The sequence below is a fragment of the Hipposideros armiger genome, unplaced genomic scaffold (genome assembly GCF_001890085.2).
Source record: "Hipposideros armiger isolate ML-2016 unplaced genomic scaffold, ASM189008v1 scaffold_193, whole genome shotgun sequence".
NCBI classification, from domain to species: Eukaryota; Metazoa; Chordata; class Mammalia; order Chiroptera; family Hipposideridae; genus Hipposideros; species Hipposideros armiger.
This window is the reverse complement of record NW_017731543.1, coordinates 684,810-712,455: the sequence shown is the minus strand read 5'-3', so window position 1 is coordinate 712,455 and position 27,646 is coordinate 684,810. Positions and strand designations below refer to the sequence as shown.

The window sequence follows — 27,646 nt, the reverse complement described above, 5'->3', positions numbered from 1 at the left end:
TGCTTCCTGGTCCTCCCACCTTCTCTGACCTTGACCGCTGTGCTTTCGGCTTATCATTCTGCCAGCGCTCTTTAAGTCAAATTATTGTTTCCCAATGGAAAAAGCAGATTTTTCACATCTGTTTATTGTTGGATGTTGGATGTGCCTTGTTATCTTGAAAACATTTCATTTAGAAGAAATGGACAGAAGATCTCAAATTGCTTACATGTGTGAGGGTGCAGTAGTGTCACATGAAGAAAAGGCTCTGTCTTCAGACTTCACACAGCCCCATGCTGTCTGACCACGGTGGCGGCCGCCTTAGCCCCCCAGGGCATGGAGGTGTGTGAGTGTCTGTGGTCACAGATGCAGAGGTTTTTAAAGATCACTGAGGGCTGTGAAAGTGGATGATTTGATGAGTAACAGCCTACCTGAAAGCTGTGATGGCTACACTGATGTGTGAAGGTCACTTGTGCACAAGCCCGCTGGCGGGGAGGAGGGACACGTACCTAAATCTGTATTTCAATGCCGTCTCTCACTGCATCCAGAGCACACCGCTCCTGAGCTAAAGCCAGCTGCAAGGACCCAACGCTTATCATACCTTCTTGTAGGGTCATGTTGCAACATGGGTGCTGCCCCGTCATTATTTCATGTCTTTTTTGAGTCATGAAAGACTGTCTCCTAGAAGGTCAAGTTATTCCTGAAAATAGAGCGACCCACACTCAGTCTCAAAACTAAAAGAGAATAAGCAGAAAAACGAAACTGAAAGTAAATTCTGAAATGAAGCTGCCAGCTATTCCCTCTCTGAGAGCCTCACTGATGCTAAGCTTGTGACAGCCCCTGGGTGGCTCTGCACGGGGCTCATGGCCAGCACCGGACTCTGGTCCATGCCCAGGGCAGGTGGCCTGAGTCTGAATGGTAGTTATAGCACTACGGCTGCCTGGGTGGCATCTGGTGACAAGGTGTTTTACTAAATCCAAATACCCTTGTTGGACATGTGTACTTTCAAAGGAAACTTTAAATAAGCAAAACCAAAGTGTTATTTTTTTAAATGGGGAGGGGAAAGCCATTATTGAGGAATAATAATGACGATTGGTAATTAGGGATATCGAATCTTGAACAAACAGTGCCAGGAAATCCTGCCTAAAGTGTTAAGCGACAGCCGTGAATGCCATCCCCTGGGGCGGCACTGAGCCCTCCCTACAGGTGTGGCTGTGAGGGGACCTCGGCCAGGGAAGCCCAGAGGATGGCTGGGTGGCTGAGGCTTCCCGCTGTGGGTCATTCCAGCTTCCTGCCTTGTTCCAACTGGCAGACTTAGGGAAGCAGAGCGAAGAGGGACAAGTGTGGCCCCTGGTCAGCTGTCGAGCACTCCTCGCAGAAGCTCACAGAACCGTCAGACAGCACGGAAGCGTGTGTGCGTCTCAACTCTTTCATAAGCTGAAATCAAGACATTCCCCCAGATCTCTGCCTGCGAAACAGAACAGACACTGTGAGCGGTGTTTGTTCAGGATGATTTCTTAATGGCATGCAGTTAAGAGAAGAGCAGAGGCTGGATCAACCCAGTTGGAACAGCTTAAAATGGTGAAGAAAGACGGGGTGTCAAGAGCCTAAGCGCAGCCAAGCTGTCTTTGCAGCCCCAGCATGGACACCCCCTTATAACTGATAAGATGTGGACACCCCAATTATAATGTATAAGGCTGCACAGCTGAGAAAGCAACTGCAAGGAATTGGAGAAACATAAAAACGACAGGAAGCCACCAAGAGGTCCCAAGTGCAGAAGCACCACAGCCATGATGACGCACATAATTTACATGGTTGAACGTGAAACAAAAAGAGGTGATTTTATCCACCGGGGAAAATGGAAGCATTTCCACCGCTGATACAGAAAACTTCCTACAGATCCGACATACTTGGTTTATTCATGTGAATAAAACTATTACAGTTTTTTAAAAAAATAATAATTTTCTTAGAAACACAGTAGAGTCGGTTCAGGAGAAACCGTGGCATAAAATGGTTCAAAACTTCTGCAAACAAAATTAAGGTGCCCAGGGATGCGGAGGGGCTGCCCACTGTGCTGGGGTGAGCTCGCCTCTGGCTCCCATCCAGGGAGTGTCGTCAGGCGCCCTCTCCTCCCACCACTGACTTGTCCTGAGAACTTGCACAGGAGCTCAAAACCGGTCTCTGAGAATCAGACCCTTTCGAGAACTTGAGGAAAGGCACCGGCCATTGTGCTCAGAAATCCTGGGAGGGCAGCCCACGAAGTGGCAGCCTCGGGATGGTCCCAGCTCTCCTGGAGCAGGGCGCCCACCCCTCTCTGCCTTCGTGGCCTTGTGTAGATAGCCATCTACCTTGGGCTACACTGTGTTAGAGTGTGAAAATACGTGCACCAAGGCTTAACAGTGCAAGAAAACTGCTTGTTGTAGATACTGACTTGTCAAAATGCTGCATTTAAAAGCTGCATAAACTGTCTGCCCACAGTCATGTTAAATATACAGAGAGTGAGCAGAAGCAAAAGTGAGGGGCTTATTCTGGTTGTTATCTCTGGGTAGTCCTGTCTTTCCTTCTGTGGTTGTCTCTGTGTAACTTGGGTGCACACACCTCAGTCCTCACAAAACCTCTCCCGTTGGCACCATGTCTCTGAGAGACGCCTCATGAGCCCTTGACAGAGAACCCTGCTGCTGCTTCGGCTCCTCCGCCCAAGGTGACCATCAGGGAAGCAGATGGAGGGCTGCACAGCCCAAGGGTGAATGGGCCAGCTTCACAAATCCTTCGTTTTACCTCAAGACTCAGGAGAAAATTAATGGTTAGTTAGCTCCTACCCAGAAATGCTGTGGGAATAGAACACAGGACACAGGACATTCTTCTCTGCCCACAACCCTGAGCTCTGTTCACAGAGCATCACAGGCCATGCTCCCCAGGGCTCTGCTGCCCCACCTGACACACCGGGGACCTTTCTGGCCATCTGTGCTCCTCCCTGCAGACAGCCGTGCTGTGCCACCCGAAGAAAGAAGATCATGGCTCCACCTTTTCCTTCACAGCTCTTTTTCCCCAGCCACCAAGGGAGAGCCTCTTAGACCCCAAAGTTTTCCACAGAATTTTCAGTTTTTGCTTAAACGCCCTAGACAGGAAGACAAATATGAGTGAAAATCATCAAGTCATTTGAGAGTTCAAAAGGCTGTCTCCTGCAGTATCCCGGGGTCTTCCAGCCAAATGCATCCTTGTTCCTGGACCACTGACCCCCTGGCTGTCTCCTGCCTCGACACCCCCAGCCCAAGTGTGTGTCTGCAGTTCTCTTGCACGTGGACTTGTGCAAAGCCAGCTGATGGAACATGTGAGGCCCGACACTGGTGCCTCTGGGCGGAGCCTGGACCCAACTGCTTCCCGCCTCCATCACTGGCCAGCATGCACGGCCGACTAGGAACACTTTTATAACCAGAAAAGGGAAAAGGTTGCTTTGAGAGATAACCGCCTCAAGCATCAACAGCTGCTAACAAATTGAAGGAAAGACGGCCAGGCGTCACGAGCCTCCTATTAGAGTTATCAAAATACCGGGGCTGCCAAAAAAAGTGACACCCCTGGAGTGGGTTCCTCTTGTGTTTTTCGCAAAAAATGAAAAATACAAATTTCAAATAGTGTTTTTTTTCCTAAAATGTTTCTTCATTTGGTTGCACCCCTCTTGGGTTTTGGGGGGTGGGGTTGGGTTGGTGGTAGAAGTTCTGGACCCGGCCAGGCTCCAGGACCCAACAACAAATTTTAAGACCATGCAAGGACAGAAGGACATGGTTAAAAGTACCCATAAGATATTAATTGGAGGAACCTCCTATCAAGAAAAAAGAAAAAAAAAAAGGGGGAAAAAAGCTATAGTCCAGTTTCTGTAACAAATGAAACAAATAGAAAAATACACGAGGTTAAGAACAAGCCTGTAGACCACAGGAGAAGAAAGACACATCAACCTGTGGCAGACCATGGGCTTCATTGGGGTTCTGATTCAAACAAGCAGATTAGACCGTGACATTATACACAATTGCAAATGGGACACTGAATGTGTGGTGATATTATGGGATGATTGACAATTATTTAGATGGCATAATGGTATTGTGGTTATGTTAAAAAAAAAAAAGAAGAAGAATCCTAATCTTTCAGAGATGCAGATGAAGACATTTACAGGTCTGGAACGTGCTTCAAAATGCTCTAGTGTCGGGGGCACATGTTGGTAATTGTTGGACGTTGGGTGGATGAGACAAGGAGGGACTTTATGTTTGTATTTGAAGTTTTCCATTAAAAAAGCAGTTAGAGGGAGAACTGATAAACGGTGCTAAAGGGCATTATTTCCTGAATGCCAGGGGAGGGGGAGAATGACAATCAGGAAAGCTAATGAAGGCAGTGAGAAGCCGCTGGGGCCACGGAGAGGCCTCTGGGGCAACTGAAAATAACTATGTACGTGTAGACTGCAGATGGAAGCGATGCCAGCCGCTGCCCGGACAGGCATGAGCGCCTCTCAGAAAGGTGGCACCGCCCGTCACTGCAGGTCTCTTTGTCCCTTCCCAGCTGGTCTGTGGGGAACTGGAGCACCTGCAGCCGGACGTGTGGTGGCGGCACGCAGAGCCGAGTGGTCCAGTGCTTGCGGCGAGCACACTACAGATCTGAGCGGGTCTCGGCCAGTCTATGCCCACAGCCCGTCCCCTCCAGCCACCAGGCCTGCCACCCCCAGAGCTGCCCACCCACTTGGAGCACTGGGCCCTGGGCAGAGGTAACTCGGGCAGGGTTGGTATGGGGGGCGGCGGCTGGACACCCCCGTGGAACACAGCTGGGCTCTCGCCAGGCCTGGCAGGGCCTGTGGCCCGGGACCCCCAGCATGGCTGGGAGCTGATGCTCACTGTCCCTATGCAGTGCTCGCGAACCTGCGGGAAGGAGTGGAGGAAGAGGTCCGTGGCCTGCAAGAGCACCAGCCCCTCGGCCAGGGCACAGCTGCTGCCCGACGTCCTCTGCAGCTCAGAGCCCAGGCCCAGGACCCACGAAGTCTGTCTGCTCAGGCGCTGCCACAAGCACAAGAAGCTGCAGTGGCTCGTGTCCGCCTGGTCCCAGGTGGGTGCGCCAGGTCCAGACACAGCCGGGGCGACCACCCTCCCTGTGCTGCTGCCTCTCCTTACCTGCTGTCACTGCTCCCCGCTCCTTCTCCACCCTTTTCCTGTACGTCTCTGCCCCCCACCCTGTGGGCTTCAGTCATTCAAGGCACCCCACCCCCAGACATGGCTTCCAGCTTCCAGGTCGTGTCCTGGGGCAGCCCACTCAGTGACTGCACGAGGTCATCACTCAGCACCAGAAGCAGCACCCCCCGCTGCACATGTACAGGGCTGCCTCAGGGCATGTCAGAAGCTCCCTAACCGCGCTGTGCATTGTCTCAGAGGTGGAGGTGTCAGTAAACCCCAGAAAGACACCAGAAAGCCAACAGCACAGAGTGACAGGAACACCGCACTGCACGGGAAACCTTGGGAACGGGGTTAAGAGGCCTCATCCTCAATCCCGGGGGCTATCTGTCTGCGTTCCCGCAGCAGCTGTGGGAAGAAAGTCCCTGGCTCCCTGACCCCGCTCCTCGGGCAGACAGGCACCTCCCTCCAGCCCACATCTGGAGTGACTGTGTTTGGGATGGTGGTGGGAATCAGGCAACAAAGGGGTGTCTGGACCAAGCAGGGCACGTAACCCCATGAGACACCGGCCCAGCTTTCCACGGAAAAGTAAAAGCATGGTCGCTCACTGAAGCAAGCCTGCGGTGGCTGAGGTGACGCCAGGTTCTGTCCCCAGGCCAGAGGAATGCCAGGGTCTCCTAGGACTGACTCACAAGGTCCTTAGAAAAGATGTTTCTTCCTGTGCGTTTCCATAGTGACTCTGGCTGTGTGATCTGTGGGTGGCGTCCAGGTGGGAAGTCCTCACCCTGAATATTAAGCACACGTGCACACATACATACACACACTCACACACACATGCGCAGCTTCTCTCTGAGGCCATACCTCAGAGTCCCCCAGCTCCGTCTTCATCGTGGCATCAGGACACCCACCTGTAAGCCACAACTGAGCATGGGAGTGCCAAGCCAGAACCCTGGCAGGTGTGGTCACCTAGACTCCAGACACTGCAGAAGAGATGGAATCCCCCATCAGGCTCAGTGTCACCCACTCCCCCCAGCCTGGCCCTGGGACCTGCTCAGCGTCCCTCCGAGCCCCGCCCTCTGGTACAGGGTGCCTTGTGCTTCCATGTTCTCTCTGTGTTACCTGCAGCTGTGGCCCCTGCCTGGCCCGCTGGTTCGCCCAGGGCCCCTCTGCACACACCAGGGTGGCCAGCAGCAGTGCTAGCTCAGGCCTGGAGCACATCTCAGCGGGGACCCAGTGCTCACTCTCTTCACAGGAGCACTGGGCTTTCTGGGGGAAAAAGGGTGGCTGTGACCCTGTCTGGGTTTGGCCTGAGTTAGGCACCAGCTTCACGCTGCAGAAAGGTGTGGTGTCAATCCTCCAGCTCCGAGCTTCACCTCACGTCTGATGTGTTAAATGTCAGTGGGTTCTAATACCAGTTACAGCCCAGCGCCTCCATTTCCCAATGAAATCATAGCTTTGGAATTTCTCCCGTCAGGGTTTCTGGTTGCTCTGCCTCTCCTTATGCCCCCAAAGCTAGGCCACCACGGCCTCAAGGTCCTCCTTTTTATGACGGAGTCCCTAATGCCTTAAAATGCCAATAAATTCCATTGAATGTTTACACTTGTGTAAATGTTTGCTCTGATAGGATCAGAAGGTAGTTTGACTCAAGGATTTTGTAAAAGAGACAGTCACCTCAGAAGAGAGGTTTTTCACCCATTTCTTTTGTTTTATTTTCAGTGCTCTGTGACATGTGAAGGGGGAACACAGAAAAGATTCTTAAAATGTGCTGAAAAGTACGTTTCTGGGAAGTACCGGGAGCTGGCCTCCAAGAAGTGCTTGCACTTGCCGCAGCCCGACCTGGAGCTGGAACGCACCTGCGCCCTGTTCCCCTGCCCCAAGCACCCCCCGTTTGCTGCCGCAGGGACCCCGCAGGCCAGCTGGTTTGCCTCACCCTGGTCCCAGGTAGGGCGGCTCTGCGTTCAGAAGGGCGGGTGGGCGGAGGCCTTGCTCCTGACCGTGGGGGTTTCTGTGGGGGTGTCAAGCCCGCTGAGCCCATCCCTGACCCTTCTCTCCAGAGTAGCTACGGGTGCCCACATCCCTGGGTATGTGTGTGGCTTTCCAAAGTGGTGCTCTCCAAACATTACCCAATCTTTTAGGGCACATGTGCTTTGCTCTAAATCATCACCAATTAAGTGTAGGAACATGCGATGTTTTTGGTAAAAGCTGGGCAGAATTCTCTAGAGAGGAATGAATGGGGAGGAAATAAGATATAAGGAATAAGTAGGTGGTTGTGAGGTTATATTAGGTTAATCACGAATTGTCGCGTCGTACCTGGCCTCTCGGCCAGTAGAGCAGCCCCGGCCCACGGAGGTCTGCAGGCTATGTGTTGGGGCTTTGGTGTCCGCACCTCCCTGCTCCTGCCACACTGCCTTTGACTTTAGAGAGAATCCCACCATTCCCGGTGTTAACCCACCCTCCTCCCTTGCCCTGTCTCTGGCCTTGGGTGCCGCAGCCCTCACACTGTGCCCCCTGTGCTCTTAGCCTGTGGATCTGCTCCTGTGCCTTTGTTTCTGATTTTGCCCTGTCCCATGGCCACCCTCACTCCTCTGGCTCCAGGAGAGGCTGACATGTCCTTAGGCCATCTCTGCTGGCTAAACCCTGAGCACTGGCACTGCTTAGGTCTGCCCTGGGGGGGCACGGTGCCTTGGTCAGTGCCCCCAGGGAAGGGAGGAACGTTTTCCAATTTTCTAATCTGTTGGCCAGGGAGCCAGCCTTTTTCTGTTTTGCACATTGGAGGCTCCATCTCTGATTTTCTCTTCTTTCTGAAGACATGAAAGTACAGAGAGAGTGACGGAGTGTGTGGTGGCGGCCAGACTCTGTGCCCCTCTGCAGTGGCGGCCAGCCTCTGTGTCCCCTCTGCGGGAAGGTCCTCACATGCTGTCCCTGGAAGGTGCTCCCAGGTTCCCTGCTGGGAGCCTCACTGCCATGCACAGGAATCAAGGCAGTGACAATGGCTGACACCTGCTGAGAGCCCCCACCCCCAACACCCCAGCGCCGTGCTAAGCATCATGGGGCTCCTGACTCATGGATCCTTCCAGCAGCCCTATGAGAGGGGTAACATCAGTAACAGAATTGCTTTACTGACCTGTCCCCTGGGCAGGCCACTCTATAGGCAAGATGGCACTCGTCTGCACCAGCTTTCCTGGAAAGAGCATCAGTTTCCAGCACTGGGAATCAGTGCCCATGAGGGGCAGGTGCTTGCTGAGCATGTCACCCGGGATCCAGGCACAGGAAGCCACTGAGTGGCCGAGCTGAGCAACCCAGTGTAACTCCATGTGCTTAGTCAGACTGGGCCACCAGCTCTCCCACCACCTGAGTCCCTCCTCACGTGTTTCCACGTCCTCCCAGCACGAGACTGTCTCCACCTGGAGGACCCCATCCACGCTTTATGGCCCATCTTTAATCCCTCCAGAGGCAACGTCCCTTGCCTGAGTCACCCTCCATGCTGCTGCACATGACTCCTCTCAGGGGGGACACCCCACCATGCTCACAGACAATGCCCTGCACTGAACAGTGTCCCCAAAACTCATGTCCACCCAGAACCTCAAAATGTGACCTTATTTAAAAAAAAAGGGCCTTTGCAGATGGAATCAGCTAAGACGAGGCCATCATGGGTTAGGGTGGACCCTAAACCCCATGACTGGAGTCCTTATAAGACCGAGTGAGGACAGACTCACACTGGGCAGAGGCTACATGTAGCAGGCAGAGCTTGCAGTGAAGAAGCACGCGGCACGGCGCCACAGTCCCAGCAGCGCCAACCTCTGGAAAATGCATGGCTAGACGTCCCTTACAGGCAAGCCCTGGGCCACAAGGACAGGAGGACAGTAGGAGCTGAATATGACAATACCATGTCACCCCAGGCTTCTCCAGCAGGGAGACATGGGGTTTGCAGGGGAGATCTCCAGGTTCGGTGCATCGCAGGCCCCTGATGCCAGGGGCGGCCGAGGTGACAGGCTGCTGGCCCTTCCACTCCAGGCTCTGCTGACTGCCCACAGGCTGGGGTCATCCTTGGTCCTCCTGCACCCATCCTCAAGAGACCACCAACACCACAAGTCAGCCATCCTCTCCCTTAAGTCCAGCCCTGATGGGGAAACACGTGAACAACGGTGACAGCAAAAATCACACATCATTATTACCTTTACGCCCAAAGGAAACAAACCAAAATGTGTATCAGAACCAATTTAATCTATGATGGAATCTTTCCCAGGATTAGTTAAACTTTTAGTAGAATAAAATTAGTTTAAAGTGCCCTCTGAACGATGCCCCTGCCTCTTTCTGCTGGAGCCCTCGCATGTCTCTGTGAGCCCACGTTGCTACTCATCAGTCAACTTCTTGACTAACCCTGATGTCCCAGCCTGGCCGCCGCCATCGCTCTGTGCCTCGGCCTCACTCCTGGTCCGGCTGTCTGAGTCCTGCAGAAGGAACTATTCTCGTCCTTGGACAAGAAGACGGACGCCTCCCACAGACCCCTGGCTAAGGTCCCAGCTTCACTTTGTTTCCGATCGTCTGCAAGCCCGGGGTAGCTCCTTCATTTATGAATGTATGAACCCCTCCCCAAAAGGTATCCACCTTAGAAATCGTTTCATTTGAATTATGCGAGCAGGGAACATTTGAATTATATCCTTTTCGAGCATTGCCTATTTTAAGTTGACAGAAAGCATCAATAGATACAAACTTTTCCCTTGAGTTTCCAGCGAGATGAAGTGACAGGCACGCTGAGGGTCTGAGACGTGTTTCCTGGGCAGGTGTTTTGCTTCCCCAGCCTCTTGAGATGTGTGGGTCAGAGACAATGACAGGTGGTGCCCCAAGGCCGTTCTTCTCTGTCCGTGGGGAAACCGAGGCTCCTGAAATGGGTTCCCCATCTTCTGGCGGCCAGGCCAGTGTTCACCCCACTCCACTCAATTCAGAGGCTCCAGGCAAATTTACAAAGAGGAAAACGGTTTCATCAGTATTTAGACAAAAGCATCACACCTAAAATATGTCTGTGATAGCTTTCACCACTCCAGTATACTCAGTCCATTTGTCTAATAAGTCTTTTCTGTCACACACTGCCTGAGGCTTTTATCCAGTGTGACCCATCTGTTATGCTCTGAGACTTAGCTTTTGGGGTTAATAACTCAAAGGGCTGTGTTTGCCGTGAGCACTTGTACCCAAGGCTCTGTGCCCTCAGACTGTGGGAAATTGTCAGGCTGAAATAAATGGCCAGAGACTGGCTGAACTTTGCCCCCAGACAGGTTTATTCTTATAACAGTTGAAAGACCCCAGTTTCCATTATTTGATCTGCAGGGTTTCTATTGACTTAAATGGCTTTACATATCATCACATTTAATGGTTTGCTGCCTGGTAAGACTGACTTAAATCATATGAGTCATTTGGGCTTAGGGACCAGTGGTTCACACGCTAATTTGGCCTGGGAATGGCTTAAGTGGGAACACCTGTTGGCCTTTGTGTCCAACTGAAAGACGACAGTGACCTTCAAGACCACACGGGAAAAGTTTCGGTCCCTTTACCAGATGACTCATTTAAATGTCCGCAGTCATGACAAATATTGGCACTAGACACGGCTTTTGTTAGATTAAATGTGACTGAAGTCAGCTCTGGAAAGAGAAGGAAAGGAAAGGGCATGTTTTGGTACGCTTCTGACCATTGGAGCAGAGGTCCGGCCCACAGCACCGGAGCGTCTTGGTTGGAAATGCAGGTTCCTGGGTCCCAGCCCGGACCTGCTGAGGCTCGAGGCCTGGGCGTGTGTCCCAGCGTTCTCGTTCAACAAGCCCTGGTGTGATGCACGTGTGAAAACCGCTGCTCTGGAGGTGAAGCCAACAGCAAGGGGTCTGGACAGACGGCCACGGCCGATGTCACTGGCCCTAGGTTGATGACCAGGTGGAAATGCAGGCCACGGTCACCATGCAGCACGCTGGCCTCCTTTGTTCGGCCGTCAGGAGGAGGGGGTTTCCCTGAGATGCTCAGGTTAATCCCGTGAAGCTGAGAAAGCAGCCACACGTGTGGCTTACATGGCCAGGTTCTCAACTCCCTTCTCACTGAGCGCCATGTCCCCAAAGGTGTCAGGTCATATGACTGCCCCCACACCTGTTGTGCCCACCTTCTCCGTGTCTCCACCCCAGGCGTCTCCCTGGTTGCCAAGGGCTCCAGGTGCCTCTGAGGCTCCGTCTGCTTCCAGTCTGCAGACTCGGTGTAGGAATTCTCAACAGTGGTGCTGTTTTGAGCCATTATATCCGTGATATTGATGAACAGCTTGCATATGTGTTTTTCTTCCTGGGGAGAAAAGTGGGAACTGCAGATCCCGGGGCAGAGTCTGGTGGGGGAAGGTGGGGGGGGTGCCAGGACCGCCCCCTGAACAGGAGGGGGTGACTGCCTGTGCTCCCCACTCAGTATGCAGTGCCTCAGACACTGCCGGCCATGGAAGGCGAGGGATCCCTATTTGTGAATGACTGAATCAGTGACAAAAGGAACCAAACCACGCATTAATTCTCTCGGCACTGTTCACGTATGTGATGACAAATGGTGGCCAGATCTCTGATTTCTAATTGAGGCATAATACCCTTATCAAGAATGGAATTCTGTCCCGGCTGCTGACTATGAAGAAATCCAGCTCATGAGGTGGAGGCCTTGTCAATACCTATGGAGGTGGATGTGACCGAGGAGACCTGGAGCCGACAAGCGTGTCACACTTGCTCCATCAGAGTCCTGCTCACCTAAAAAGTAAAGGCCTTTCAATGTGACAGGCAGCAAGCATTTATCGAGACCAATAAGAATGGCTATTCAGGACACATCGAATCAGGCAGAAGCCCAAATAGTGTTCTGATCAGGAGACAAAGGCGAACAGAAGGACAAACGGAAGGACAGAAGTACATCCACAGAAGGAAGATGTTTCTAGCAGATAACGTAACGTAGAGATGTTAATTCTAAATAATGCTTTCAATTTTCATGGCATGATGTTGCTTACGCCCAGTCCTAAGGTTATTTCGCCATGTTTTAATATTCTAAAGATTGGAGGCATAAGATGTGCACAGCAGTTTCTCTGGAACAGCAGCTCCAGCTCCATTCTAAAGTGGCTCCACTTACGTTTTGTTTTGCTTTAACAGTCCCGCTCCCAGGGGATTTAAAGAGCACTTTGCAAGGCTGCAGTTGCAGCAGGTCTGGAGTAAGCCACAGGAAAGGGCTGGCTGCTTCCCCACAGGCTGATTCGGACTGTGGAGAGCCGGCCCCAGGCTGCTGCCTTACTGTGCAGGAGTGGGGTGCTGGTAAACCGTCCTGGGAATTTTGGCCAGCAGACTGGGTCGTGTGTGTCCCCAGTGTTGAAGAGGTTCATCCTTGCATTTTAAAGCAACCACTGAGCTACCTAATGGTTCAGGACATCCAAAATGTCACCTGACCCCATCTTCCTGACCCCATCTTCCTGCAGACGCTCCTTAACTGCCCACATTCTTGGCAGTTTTTGATTCACAGCTTTGTTTGAGCGCAATTTACATAATTCAGTGGAGACTCTGAATAGCTAGCTCTCTGGACAGATTAATTGCTTCAGGGCTAATGTCCCTCTGTCTCTCTGATCGTCCGTCTCCTGATTTCTTGCCTGCACTTGACCTCACCTGGCCGCACTCACGTGTGCCGTGCTGTGTGTGTCCGGCCAGCTCGTGGAAGGTGCTCCGGCTGCACCACTGTGACAGCTCTGCTGTGCTCGTGCCTCAGAGCACGGGGCAGCTCCCTCAGGAGGACGCAGGTGCCATGCACGGGGAACCAGTGCTGGTGTTACCACCTCCAGGCATCCTGAGTCCGTAAACTTGGGGCTAGAAGGGCATCATGTTGCCTCTGTGGAATTGGCTTGTCAGGAGCACCAGAAGGGACGGCTTGGTGATGGCAACCACAAAGGGCACTGTTTCCTTCATGTCAGACTCACAGCCTGGACAAAGTTCAGGGAACAGGCCTGTGTCCCCAAATGTGCCTCCATTTCCTAGTATCCATCAGACCGTAGGTGACTCGAGAACATTCTAGACTTCCAGGCACTTCTCCCCTCTGTCCATACCTGGGAGTAATCCGGAATCTGGCCAGCCACCCGCAATCATAGCAAGAGACCACCTTGAACCTGGGGGCGGGAGTACCCGAGAACCCAGCAGCCCTGGGTGACTCATGCATGTGTTTCCTGCAGTGCACGGCCAGCTGTGGGGGCGGCGTGCAGACCAGGGCCGTGCAGTGCCTGGCGGGCGGCAGGCCGGCCGTGGGCTGCTTCGTGCACCAGAAGCCTGCAGCCTCCCTGGCCTGCAACACTCACTTCTGCCCCATCGCAGGGAAGAAAGGTGAGTGGCCCGAGCCCCCGGGCTCAACCTCGGCATGTCCCGGTGGGGCCCTCAAGTTTCTGGAGAGGTTCCTCACAGGGCCTGAGGATGTGGGGGTGCCCAGAGTTCGGGTCTTGCAGCTGATGCGTCTCTCCTCATCTTTCTTACCCTTCTCCCGTTTTCCCATGAAACGGCCCCATTTCTCACACCTCTCCTGAAATGACATTGATGGGGATGAACTCATTCTAGTTTTAAGAAAACATGATGTCTTTTCACTTTATTCAGAGAAGGCAAGTTTAAATAAAGCAGCGCTCCCTGCTAAGCCCACCTAATTCGTTGGGCACTCCCTAAACACCATCGACCCTCAAATGCCTAAGTGGTTTGCAGAGACAAAGGGCCTGTCTGTCGTGGCTTCTCAGAGAGGAGATAGAGCTGGGGACAGCGAGTGGATTGGCTCAATCAGAGAATTAGATGACTGAAGTGCTGTCCCCAGAGGGCCCGTTGTCTCGGGTGGATGAGTGTTTGAGTGGGTTGGATTAGCACAAAATGACAGGAATTTCAGTTTTGTAGGGACAGACTAAGAAGGATTTTATGAAAACAGCATGGCCCCATTTCACCTTTAGAGCCGCCCAATCCTGGCAGCTTCAAGGCAACAACAAATTTACTTTGCTTTGCCATCAGTTATCAGCTGGTGGCACCGGACATGGCGTGGGGGCATTGACTAATGTGGAGTTTGCTGGCTTCCAGGCGCCTTCTGCAAGGACCACCTGCACTGGTGCTCCCTGGTGCCCCAGCACAGGATGTGCCGCCACCAGTTCTACGGCCAGCAATGCTGCGAGACGTGCTCCAAATCCAACCTGTGAGTCAATCGGGGCCACCTCCCAGGGCCAAGAAAACACCTGTTTCCAGCACTGTGAGCTGTCCAGTCCACATCAGAATGTGTCCAAGGAAGATGGAAGCCAGAGGAAGAAAAACTGTTAGGCTCTTTGACGTGTGTGTGCGCGTGTGTGTGTGCGCGTGTGTGTGTGCGTATGTGTGTGTGTGTGTGTGTGTGTGCACGCGCGCACACGCACCTGTGTACACACAAGCACATGCTCTCGTGCTGCGTTGGAACCTGGAGGCAGGCGGTAGCCTGCTCTGCAGGATGGGAGCAGTGCTCACCAAGCATTCGTATTTCAGCTAAATCAAGTCAGAAAGACAGGCGGAGCTGAACGTGCTAAACACTAAATGTCTGGTGCTTTGTAAAAAGAAAGAAAGGCCACGAAATTAGAAATCAGTACAAAACCCCTGCCGTGAAGCATGCTGGCCTCCCTCCCACTGCCAAGGCCCCTGCCAAGGTCAGGGCGAAGCAGCCTCCTACCAGAAGCAGGTGGCCAGGACAGCTCCGGCCATGTCCCCAGGGCCCCGTCTTCCTGCCCCAGCAACCAAGTTGCTCTTTGAAGGGACTCAGTGCCCAGACAAGAGCTGGATGTCCTTCTCAGGGGCACCTGCCTGCCCGGGAGAGGCTGGACTGTGTCCTGTGGGATTTTGCCCCTGGAAACAGGGAAATGAAATCCTTACTGAGGTGCTCCTGTCCCTTCAGACTTGTGTGCTGGAGGAGAGAGTTTTTTATTTTATCTTTCTGTTATTTACACATGAGTGTTCCTACTCGAACCCACGTCTTCACGGTTTCCTTTTTTAAAGGACAGAATTACAGGTTATACCAGAATTAGAAAATGTCCAGTTACACCAGAACCCTGCTGTCCTTGGGAAGGGTGTGGGTGGCCTTTCTCTCACAGACGTGGAACCCAGTGCTTCATTTTTGTGCACTGTGGGGCTTTTTGTTTCTTAAATGTTGGCTGTGTTTGTAAGACCCATTCAGAAGGCAGGCCACCGGCTTCCTGATGGTGGGCGGGCGGCGGGCCCAGCGTCCTCTGTCAACAACACCGGCGCTGCTTCCGTTCTTTCCCGTGATGCAGCTCCATTGGGAATGGGCACCTGGATATTTATATTTGCTGAAGTTTTATAATAAATTTTATATGGTACACCGTACCTCTGAACTGCTCAGGATTCTTCGTGAGGTTTGCGTCTGCAATGCAGAGGCTCCACAGAGACTGGAAGGCTGTCTCAGAGAAATGGGGCTCTGGCACCTGACAGAACGTGCTGGAACTGGTCTGAGGAGAAAGCGCCCTGAAGGCGGAGGCTCAGGCAGGACGGCTGGTGACCAGGAATGGTGGCTGCCAGTGTGGGGGTGGGCAGTGCTCCTCGGGCCACCCAGCGTGGTGACCACGTTTTCTGTGGCTCCCACTGCAATCTTAGCAGGGTAGGTGTGGCCTCCCTGGGTGGTGCCACAATTAAAAGGCGGCCCCTGACCCTGGGATCCCTGCTTTATTAGTCAGGATTCTCTAGAGAAGCAGAACCAATAGGCTATATCAGGGGTCGGCAAACTGCGGCTCGCAAGCCACATGCGGCTCTTTGGGTACTTTCTGTCTTAGAACTTTGCCGACCCCTGGAAGAGCCAGTCCTGTCCCTCAACAACAACAATTTAAAAATTATTTGAGAGCCATAAATGTATTTTTACATAATCACCAATGTGTGAACAATATGCTTTAAAAATGTTATAAATGAAACTATGATAGTTTTATTTTCATTTTCAATTTTAACTTCAGAGCCTGTGGCTCGCAAGCTGCAGTTTGCTGACCCCTGGCGGCTCTTCCGTCTCAAAAGTTTGCCGACCCCTGGGCTATATAAAGATTTATTTTAAGGAACTACTCACATGATTGTGGGGGCTAGCGTGTCCAAACTCTGCAAGGCAGGTGGCCGTCTGGACACTCAGGTGACAGTTGGTGCTGCAGTCCTGGGTCTGAATTTCTTCTTTTCAGGGAAGCCTCAGTCTTTGCTCCATGGCCTTCTACTGACTGGATGAGGCCTACCACCCACATTAGGGAGAGTAATCTGCTTTGCTCAGTCTACAGATTTCAATGTTAAATATGCTAGCCACATGTGAAATGCACCTTCTCAGCAACATCAAGTCTGGCATTTGACCAGACAACTGGACATCATCATAGCCAAGCCAAATTCACACATAAAACTAACCATCACACCTCTGCCCATTGGCCTGGATTAAATCAGCCCTAATAGTGTCCCCAGAGGAGCTGCTGCTACTCCTGGGATTAGAATGGACACCTGCCCCCTGGAAGGTCAGCTGCTAGAAGTGCAGCTCCTGGCGAGCAGGCCCGCTCAGCGTGGGGACCTCCCGGCTTGCAGACAACACCAGCTGCTGACAAGGCCGGGGCAGCCCGGACCACCTTGGGAGCACGTGGGCCCACCAGTGGGAGGTCAGCCGAGTCCCACGTCACAGACGGAGGCTGACACAGGAAACCCGCCGCTTTCCCTGGAGTCACAGCGGGAGGGGCTGAGCTGGGAATTGGCCCAATCCAGGTGACTCATGCCAAGACACCCCCGTCTCACCCCACTGGGGCCCCCCAAACCTCTGTCATTCTGGCAGATTTTCAGTCGTCCTCTGTCACTGGTTTCAATAACCCTCACCTGACACCTGCTGGCCTGGCTCCCTGAACAATGCTGAGATGGCCAGACATGGTCCCGTCTTCATGTTCCGTCAGGGAACTAACATGGCCACAGAGCGATATCGGACAAGGATAAGCACGGGCAGAGGACACGGACCCTCGATCCTGTGATGGAGGGAACGTAGACCGAGAAGGGCCGCCTTCACCCTGGGTGCTCAGAGCGGGGCGCAGAGTGTGAGCAAGAAGCAGAGAGACAGGACGAGGTGGCGGCCTCCAGGGGACTCTGCTGGAGGAGACACATGGGCGCAGAGGTGGCTCAGGGCAGCCCGGGGTGAGAGCCGCCAGCCGGTCCTGGGCCAGTTCTCTCCCTCCAGAGTCTCCCGTCTGTCTCCACTCCACCCCTCCTTCCTCTGGTCCCCTCCTGCCCCGGGAGGGGCTGGTGGGGAGTCCCGCTGAGTAGGGGTCAGTGTCTGACCACAGCTTCCTCTGCTCCCTGCTGCCAACAGTGTAGCATCAACACGGTGGGGCTGCCTCTGCCCCCGACATTTATTCAGCACTGCTGTATGCCAAGCACAGACACGGGCACTCTATGTGTATAAACCCCCATGTGGCCCCCACGTGGCCCTCGCAGCCATCCCACTGGGAAGAAGCACACGCCTTCCCCATCGCCTGCAGCCTGCGCCCCGGGAAGCCCCCTCGTCCACTGATCACGGGCTGGTTACGGTCACCTGTGCAAGCTGCGAGCTGCCCTGAGTTCCCAGAGCATCTCACAGACACGTGGCCCCGAGCAGTGCCTGGAGCTGCCTGCCCCCAGGCCCAGAACCCTGCTCTGCCCACCCACACTGCTCCGGAAATACCTGGCAGCTGGGGACCTCTTCCATCAGCAGTGATGAGAGCTGGGGGGTTTTTTTTCTGAACCTGACTTAGCATCTCCTGAAAATGCTTGGCCCCAACATAGTGCAAACATGAACTCTGGGCCCTGACACGCACCCGCTGACTCCGCTCTGGCTCTCTAGGGGACGGTGACTCATCCGCCCTCCTTACAGCTGAGGAAGGCAGGGCCACCCCCACAGGCAATTTGCTCCAGGCCCCAGTGGTGCAAGGCAGGACCCAACACCAGCTGTCAGACCCAGTGCCCCCACCCCATTCCCTCTTATGTAAGAGATCGACCCCAAGGGGCACTGGCTTGGAACAGGAAAGACAGCGCCACCAAAGACAGATGGCGCTTCCTCACCTGCCCGGGGTCCACACCCATGAGGTCACAGGAAATGGCACGGTGCATAGAGCTCTGGGGTGCAGGTGCTTCTCCCCTCAGCCTCCAGCCACCTCCAGGGCCCGTGCAGTTCTGACAGGCCAGCCTTGGTCCCCTCTGTGGCCACACTTGGAGAAACAAAAGCCCAGGCTGTTGCAACTGCTCGAAGGAAAGACAGATGCCACCCAAATGCCCAGGCACCTTCTCTGGTCCTGTCCCAGCCCTTTTGTTATTTCTCATTCAGTAAAGGAATCAGACACAGAGTGAGTGAGTGAGTGACTGTCCCAGCATCCCCCAGCTAAATGGGCGACTCACAGGTCACATCTGTGGGGAGAACTGTGTGGGGTTACTGTTTGCCTGCTCCCCCTAGGGGCATTTGTCCTCTGGGGAAGATGCCACTCATCCAATACTTAAACAACAAGAACAAAGTCTAATTTAATACAATGCAGAGCTGTCTTTTTCTACCTGTGGGTAGAAGTGGCCCAAGGGGTGGCCCTAAAGCCTTTTGCTTTATGCTGGATGACACATTCAGTCCCTCAGGCCTCTGTCTGCTTCCTAAAAGGAAGCCGGGCACCTCTGGGTGGGACAGCCCTTCTCACTCCAGCCCCACCCATGAGGTGACACTGGGTTTGCATTTCGCCAGCACCCTTGCTCTGTGGATTGGATGGGGCCACACATGAGAGCGGAGAGAGCAGAGGAGCTCATGGCTGGTTCAGTAAAACCAGAAAGGCCTGGGCGTCGCTGCCCGGAGACCAGCATCGCCAGCGTCTCCTGCGTCACTCTTTCTATCGCCCCAGGCTTGAACGGACAGTCACAGAGGCTGCAAAGCCGAGGGCAGAGACGCCCTGCCTTTCACCAGCTCGAGTCACTGCAGACTCTCCCCGACAGCCGCCTGGTCCCCTTCTATGGCTGTGGGCCCCAGCAGAGCCCCCCAGGGCTCCCACTGTGTCAGCATCCATAGGGAGGCCCTGCATGGCACATAGTAGGGTGTATGCTGCACATAACCAGGAACAGAATGAACAATTCAGAGCAGCTACCCCATCTGTCACACCTACCATGTGCCAGGCGTGGGGCTTGCTCGTGTTCTCCACCAAACAGTGCCCCGTCCCTGTAGCCCCTGTGCTATCACAGTCTACACTAACTACCTGTGTAACCTTGGGCAAGTCACTTCACTTCCGGGCTCTTGGATGTATTATCTATAAAGTAATTACGTCTTCAAGATTCTTCAGAAATTCTAAGGTGCTAGCCTTTCCATTTTACTTGCTATTAATAAACTCATCCTTTCCTGGAAGTCATGAGTCAGCCCTGAGGACGGTCCTAGCTAGGTGGCGACAAGTATCCTGTTCTGCGTAAGGAGCCAGATGAAGAGGGCTCTGGGGACTGGAGGGTCATTTGGGCAATGCCTGTTGAAATCCTGACACCTATACTCATACACTCGCAGACCCCAGGGGGTGGCAGAGCAGAACAGAACCTACCTGTAATTTCCCGAGAGGCCAGGTGGGTAGATTCCAGACCAGTCTGCCCAGGGGTCTCCAGCAGGAGCTGTGCCCGGGCCTGGGTGCCTGCAGACTCGCCCTGGCAACCACCTGGCTCCCGTCCATGGTCACAGGCCCCCGCAGAGCCTCCCAGGGCTCCCACTGTGTCAACATCAGCCCATGAGTCACAGTGACAGAGAGCTCTTCTGCCCTCAGGGGTTTTGATGGCAGGCCCGGACAGCTGGCACCCCGGCTGGGGACTGAAAACAACAGAGGGTCTGTGGTGGGATTACGAATCATAAGAGCTTTAATCTGAAGTCTGGACAGAGACTCAGCCATACCCCTGTGCCCTGGCACTGAGACGCAAGTGAGCGACGTGCCCTGGCGGGAGCCCAGACCCCATAAGCCCACCAGATGGACGGCCCGGAGCCCGGGGAGGGCAGCTAAGCACACTTCTGCCTGCTTTGCTTACACAGCTGGTGCCCATGGTCTTCTCAGGGGTTGGGGAGGGCAAGCCAATCTCTCCAGGAAAATTAGGTCAAAACCTCGAGGTGGACGTGCGCACCGCAGCTATCTCCACGCTCTCCCCATGGCGCCATTTCCTCCTCCTTTGGCCGCAGGACTCTGGGGACCAGCAGCTCCCGCATCTCCTTCAGGCAGAAAAGCACGCTTTCCCATGGGGGCTTGGAAGTTCCCAGAGCTGTCCTCCTCCAGGGGACGCCTCCCACACATGCCCACGGGGTCCGGAAGGCCCATTTGTCTCCTGGAGCCGAGGCCACGGAACTGCCGCATCCTGACCCTTGGGCCCGCTCCTGAGGGAAGACGGAGCAAGTGTCCCTTCAGCTCTCACTCTGTCCCATCACATCTGCATAAGTGCAACAGCTCCGGAATCTACCTCCTCTGTCACACTGCTGCGCCCTTCCAGAGTGCTCCCCTCCTCTAGCACACTGTGCTGTGAACCGGATTGTGTCCCCCGAGCTCATGTTGAGGCCCTAACCCCCAATGGGACTGTCTGTGGACATGGGGCCTGTAAGGAGGTGATTACAGTTACGTGAGGTCATAGGGTGGGACCCTAATTCCACAGGACGGGTGTCCTTACAAGAAAAGGGAGAAACACCAAAGATAGCGTTTTCTCTCTCTCTCTCTCTCTCTCTCTCTCTCTCTCTCTCTCTCTCTCACACACACACACACACACACAGACACACACACACACACGCTCACCTCTGTATGATGTTGAGGTGGGAAGACAGGAGGGCACTGTAAGGTCTGCACGAAACCAAACAAGTTATGTTCAGCTCTCTTTCCCTACTCTCAAAAATAGATACAAAAGAATGTTTTGTTGTTGTTTCTTCCATTTTCATTTTTTAAATGAATGCTATATATTGACCTGTGCCTCGAATCAACTCTTGGTAAATTTAAATGAAGGAAGAAAAGATAGTTGGAAGGAAAAGAATAGAAAAATTGTGCTCTCTTTGGAAATGTGTGGTCAAGTTAAGGTTCTAGACATAACCATGCATACTGGGAGTTTCTTTGAGACAGCTCAACCTGCATGAATCATTTCAAAGCAAACACAGCAGTTGTTTTATTTTTGTTATTATCTTAGGGCACAACACGTGATGGCTGCCTATGACAAGGGGCGTTGTTTTCCATTTTGAGACAAGTGAAGCCACAGTAAAGGGATATGAAGGGTCATCTCAGCATCGTTCCTTCTGTGGGGCCATGCAACAGCAGGACAGAATTCCTAAGACTATGGTTGTTATTTTTTACATTAACCATGCTCTGTCTGTGTGTGGAGGCCAACGCCCTTGCCCGCTCATGGCATGGTGGCATTATACTCTCGGTTTTCCGGTGAAGTCCAACCTCAGATACAGTTTTATTTGTAAGACATCTATATTCACAGGGAAGAAGTGGGTTTTTTGTAGTTGTCTTTTCTTTTGTTTTGAAAGACCATAGCATTGAGATGCAGATCAGGGGAACAGGGTGAAATGCAGCACGGGGACAATGTCACCACTTGTGCTTCATCGCTCACGGGGTGGAAAGGGCCTTTGTGTTCGAGCTCCACTCCAAGGGATGAAAACACATGTCGGTGACCAGGGTGCTTTCCAGGCCTTTGAAGAGGACGAGGCCCCTTTTGGGCTCTGAGTTAGAGGAATGATCTTTCTATAACGTCCCCTAGATGAATTTTCTGCTCGTTTTCCAAGTTTTCATCACATGACATGGTGGTTTTGGAAGCTGAACTCACCTTAACATATTTGCCTGATTTAGACCCAACTGAATCGAAGGTGTAGAAAAGCCACCACCCCATTTGGTTCCCTGTGGCTCCTCCTGGAAGGTCCTGGCTGCCCGTTTGCTCAGCGGCAGGGTCCTCTCCAACTCCGCCTTCCTCCGTGAGCCCTTCTCTGAATAACCCAACCCCTTCCCGGGTCCCCTGCTTGGTCATCAGCCTCAGAATCTTTCTCACTCGAGACCCTTATTTTCAATTCAAAATCAGTTCAGTCTGCCGTGCCAGGACACTAGAGCACCACAGACTGGGTGGCTTAAACGACATTTGCTTCTCATAGTTCTAGATGCCGTGAAGTCCAAGGCAAAGGTGCGGACAGAGGCAGTGTCTGGTGAGATCTCTCCTCCTGGCTGGCAGACGGCCTCCTGGGAGCTGTGTCCTCACGTGGCAGAGAAAGCTCCTGTGTCTTGTCTTCTTGCAAGGACACTGACCCCATCCTGGAGCCCTACCTCACAACCTCATCTAAACCGAATGGCTTCCCTAAGTTCCCACCCCCAAATACTGTCACATTAAGGATTAAACATTGACATATGAATTGCGGGGAATGCAAACTTTCAGTCCATAGCGGCCCCTGAGATGTGTTCCCCTGGGCGTACTGGCAGATCACCAGCTCCTCAAGTCCCCATGCAAGTCCGTAGCCTGCTCCCAGCCCTCTGCCAGTGCCACGGCTTCTCTCTGAAGGCCAGGTCTACACGTCAGCCAGCCATCCTTCCCGCCTGCAGACACGGTCCATCCGAGGGGTCCCCCGAGCACATCCCCTTCTTTCCATTCACACTAGAATAATCTAGCTTTAACCTTCAGTCTGAATATCCTTAGACCTGACTGGCCTCAGAAATACACCCATTTAACAGAGGAAACAATTTTAATGAGAAAAGAGCCCCTTACCTCACTCAGTAGAGGCATTTTTGGCCAAAAAGGAAAGGACGAGAAATGTCATCACACCTTCCACAAACATCATAAATGGACAAAAAGAACCCAAAAGTACAGAATGGGAGAACAAAGATTATCTTTTAAACAGATCCTAATTTTCTTGCAAGTGAGTTTGGTGAGGGCGGGGGCTAAAGCATATCGGGGAGCGAGGAAACGTCTGTCTTTGAACCACATTTCTCTGTCAATGAAATTGCAAATGTAAAGGTGACTGAGAAACACTAAGCATTTGGTAAAGTTTGTTTGAAATTATGTGAATTCACCTGAATTCCATATCTGTGCACACGAGACCATGTAAGGAGAAGGCGTAGGGTGGGAAGCTGCCCTGCCGGTCTGACTTCCTCTTGAAAAGTAAATAAGTAAAAACCATAGAAAGGCTTTGAAAAGTTGAGACCCTATAAAACCTAAGATATTGTTATGATAGCATCGTCATGACTCAGTCATGATTAATTACCCCTTCAGAAAGTTATCTTTATGCACATATATCAGCTCTCCTTAAAGCACTCCCCAGTTGCTATCTTCCGACAAAGGAAAACACAGCTAATCCTTGAGGATACCTTTGCTTTCCCCTCCTCAGCCATGACGTCTGACTGACCAGGGCTCCCTGGGCAGTGAGTATGACAAGAAGACACTGAGTAAGCACTCTTTCTTAACACAGACAGAACCTCCAACTAAATAAAACCCCGCTCTCTCTGCAGTTTGCTTTCAGCCCTCATCCCAGAGGTCACGCTTTGGTTTGGATCACATGAGACATTCTTGGTGGATGTCCTCAGGTCACTGCCCTCAGGGAAATGTGCACACATTTCCCAGGGGCTCAGCAGTTGGTCCTTAACACCAGGGCTGCAGAGTTTGTGGTTTCTAGGGTCACAAAGCCCAAGAAATGTTTCATTCCAGGAATCTGTTCACATCCGTCTTCCTCATAGCAAACTCTCTTTCACCCGGTTCTAGCCACCCTAAATTTTATGAGACATTCAAGCTTTGAAATGTCCAATAACATCATGTGAGTAGACAACATTGCCCCCCCAAAACCATCAAGGCTAAAAACACCAGAGGTTTAGTAAGTGTTTAGATAAACTTATTCAATCCAGTTCATCCATTACTCCGCCTGGGCCCCGATGGTGGCACTGTCCTTTGAAGAAATAGGTCAAGTGTAGGATTCACTGCTGTCCTGAGCTGCTCGCTAATTGTATTGTGGATGTAAATGTCACAGATGGGGAGCAAGAAACACCTAACCTAAGAGTGTGTATACAAAACACTGAAATGAGCACACTGAGGTCAAAACCGTGGTTCGGGCGTTGGGCTTGAGGTGAGGCTGGGAATAGAGCCACTTATCCGATCAGCGGGAACACGCTGGAGTCCAGAGGAGAAGGGGACGGGCTCCCCAGGCTGCTGCCACAACGTAGCGAAAGAAGCGACGTAGCGGAAGTGCATGTAACTGTGACACATGCCCGCGGCTCTGTGCGTGTCTGGCATGGGGCCGGGGAGGGGCTGGATGGGAGGCACCTTCTCACACGGACCTGGGTGAAGGGCGGCTGGGCTGAGCCTGACTCCAAAGGAAAGGCCTGGAGTTGCTGAGCGAGGTCCAGATCAGCTCGGACGCTGAGCCATGTGACTTGGAAGGACAGCGAGGGTGACACCAGGAGCCCGTGCTCAGTGACGTGGCGAAGGACTGACGTAGGAATGGGTCATCGGTAAGAGCATGAAGGAGCAACCGGAAGTAGAGAACATAAAGAGGACAAGACGAAGCCCGGCTTCCCGAGCACCTGGGGAAATGCTGCCAGCGGAACCACTCATGGTCACACAGGACCCAGGGCTGCGCTGGACTGACCACACAGCTTCCCATTTTTCTTCTGAAATCCTAATTCTCCAGCATCGATTACATGACTGGTGGTTTCTCAAGAAGTACCAAATAAAATTCCCAGGGTTCTCCTTTAAGTTGATAATGAGTCTTCCTTTAGGGGCCAGGGTTTCCTCTAAGTTGGCACCTGCTTCGGGGGCAAAATAATTCTGCACCATGAATGCTGATTCTGCCTATTGGGGGATGATTGGTGTGTGCCCCTTATTGCAATCAGAGCGCCAGCCATGCCCTCCATCAGTCATGACAAACAAGAACACACCTTGCCCCCCAATGCTCCTGGTGGGGTGGGGGTGGGGGAGTCATCTGCTAAGAGAACACGTACATAGTGCCCACATAAATTGGTCCAAGCCCAGGTGCCCACTCCCAGCCTCAGTGGCCTCGTTTTCATCCATCAGAGAAAAAGGGAGAGGGGACTGCAATATAAATAAGTAATTATACTCCAGTGACAGACGCGTGCAAAACAGTGAGTCCGGAAGTCTGACGGGTGTAAGCAGAGGCCTGGGGTGGCTGCACCCTAGGAGAAGAGACTTGAATTGGGTCTTAAATGGGAAAGAGGGGGCACAGGGGATGTTGTGAAATATGCGTTTCCTTGCAGAGGACGCAGGAGACTTTTTTAAGCACTCAACATTTGTGTCTATTTGTGAACATGACAGTTAAAATCATCACAAATTTTAAAAGACACTGCCAGTGAAAACCACCGAGAAATGACTCAAATGGAACTCAGTAAATTAGAAAAGAAGAAAGTAAGTCAGATAATGGATTTCAACTTTTTGTAATAAAACTTCAACTAAGGCAATTCAATGAAGAAAGAACAGCCTTTTCAACAAATGATTCTGGGATAAGAAGACATCCACATGTGAAAGAATTAAGTTGGACCCCTACCTCACACATACAGAAATTAACTCAAAATGGACCAAACACTTAAATGTGAGAGCTGAACCTACACAACTGCTAGAAGATTTAAATCAGCATTATCATGGACTTTGCAATAATTTCTTAGATATGACACAAAAAGCACAATCAACCAAAGGAAAAATATAGATAAATTAGATTCCATCAAAATTATAAACATTCATGCATCAATGAATACTATCAAGAAAGTGAAAAGACAACCCAAAGAATATGAGAAAATGTTTTCAATCCATATATTAGTAAAAGTCTAATATTCAGAATACATAAAGAACTCTTAATAACTCAATTACTTAACAATAAAAAGACAAATAACTCAATTTAAAAATTGGCAAAGGATTTGAATAGAATCCAAAGAAAGTATACAAATGGCCAATAAGCACATAAAAACATGTTAATCATCTGTAGCCATTAGGGAAATGAAAGTCCAAAACACAGTGAGCTAGCTCTCGGTTTTCCGCTCAGAGGAGGCCAAAGTGGAACTTTCTTGAGTCATCCTGAATCCAGGTTCATCCAACACCAGCCGCCAAAGTTCAAACCCAAGGAGATCCAAGTCGTATACCTGAGGTGCACCGGGGGGGGGGGGGGGGGGGGTCAGTTCCATGACTGCCCTGACCCCTCAGATTGGCCCTCTGGAACTGTCTCAAATATTATAGGTTGGTGATGATATCGTGGTGATGACATCGCTAAAGCAACCGGTGACTGGAAGAATCTGAGGAAGACAGTGAAAGTGACCACACAGAACAGATAGGCCCAGGCTGAGGTGGCACTTTCTGCCTCTTCCCTGATCATCAAAGCCTCAGAGAACCACCAGGAGACAGAAAGAAGCACCCAACATTAAGCACAGTGGAAATATCACTGGATGAGATTGTCAGCATTGCCTAACAGATGCAGCACCCATCTTTAGCTAGAGAACTCTCTGGAACCATGAAAGAGATCTTGGGGACTGCCCAGCCTGTGGGCTGCAATGCTGATGGCCACCACCCTCATGACTTCAACAGTGGTGCCATGGGATGCCCAGCTAGTTAAGACTACAAAGGAAAATATTTCAACTAAAGATCATTTGACAACCAAAAATAAAAAACCAACAACAACAAAAAATACGACAGTGAGCTAGTACTTCACACTCACTGGGATGGCTATGATAAAAATAAAAAATAAACCCACACACAAAAAAATAATAACACGTGTTGGCGAGGATGTGGAGAACTTAGAACCCTTAGACATTGCTGGTGGGAATGTCAAGGTTGCAGCCACTATGAAAAACAGTTGGTTGTTTCCTCAAAGTGTTAAACATGGAATTACCATATAATTCAACAACTCCACTTCCAGATATAGACCCCCGAGAAATGAAAACATGTTCACACAAAAACATGTGCACAGTAAGTTATGGCGGCATTGTTCATAATAGCCACGCCCAGACTAGGGGGCCAGCAACACCGGAGACTCTGGAGAGGCAATGTAGTTCGCTCTCCTCGAGAAACAATCTGTTAAGAGGCTTTTATGAGAAGTAAAGAAAGAACCAACTTCATCGGGCAGAGACCGCTGGAACTGGGGCCAGCCTGGAGCCACCTGCCACAGCCTGGGGCCACGATGCTGTCAGAGGCAGGTACCTGGCCGTGTTCTGAACGGCAGGCCCTCTCCAGTTCCACCTCTCAAGGTTCCTGAGAGCTGAGGGTCCCACTGATCTCAGCAGCAGAGCTCTCACCCAGCCTGGGGGTTGGGGGCTGTGCACCCACGTTCTCTCCTTGATGTGGCAAACCCAGGACCTGGAAGCAACTGGTCCAAATTCCCCCCTCGCTTTTCCTGGGATATTTCTGTCAGCCACTTCCTAGAGCTGAGTTTAAAACTCAAGGACAAACCTACTACCATGTGGGTTTCTTTTCTTCTCAAAGATATTAAACCATGTCTAGAGCTGGGTCTTTTTTTCTTTGTTTTAATTATTGCATTTGTCCGCATGGAGTCTCTCAACAGTCTGATCGTAT

At 52.0% G+C, this 27,646-nt stretch overlaps 1 protein-coding gene across 3 annotated transcripts in view; it reads left to right on the top strand.

The window, feature by feature from the left end:
* ADAMTS16 (ADAM metallopeptidase with thrombospondin type 1 motif 16) overlaps positions 1-15,470 on the top strand; it is a 91,775-nt gene extending 76,305 nt beyond the window's left edge. For all 3 annotated transcript variants that reach the window (XM_019653052.1, XM_019653054.1, XM_019653055.1), the window contains exons 17-21: positions 4,525-4,726; positions 4,867-5,061; positions 6,840-7,064; positions 13,327-13,474; positions 14,201-15,470. In XM_019653052.1, the coding sequence (XP_019508597.1) occupies positions 4,525-4,726; positions 4,867-5,061; positions 6,840-7,064; positions 13,327-13,474; positions 14,201-14,316 (886 nt within the window). In that variant the 3' untranslated portion in view covers positions 14,317-15,470. The remainder of the gene's footprint in view (positions 1-4,524; positions 4,727-4,866; positions 5,062-6,839; positions 7,065-13,326; positions 13,475-14,200) is intronic.
* The last annotated feature ends 12,176 nt before the right edge of the window (positions 15,471-27,646 follow it).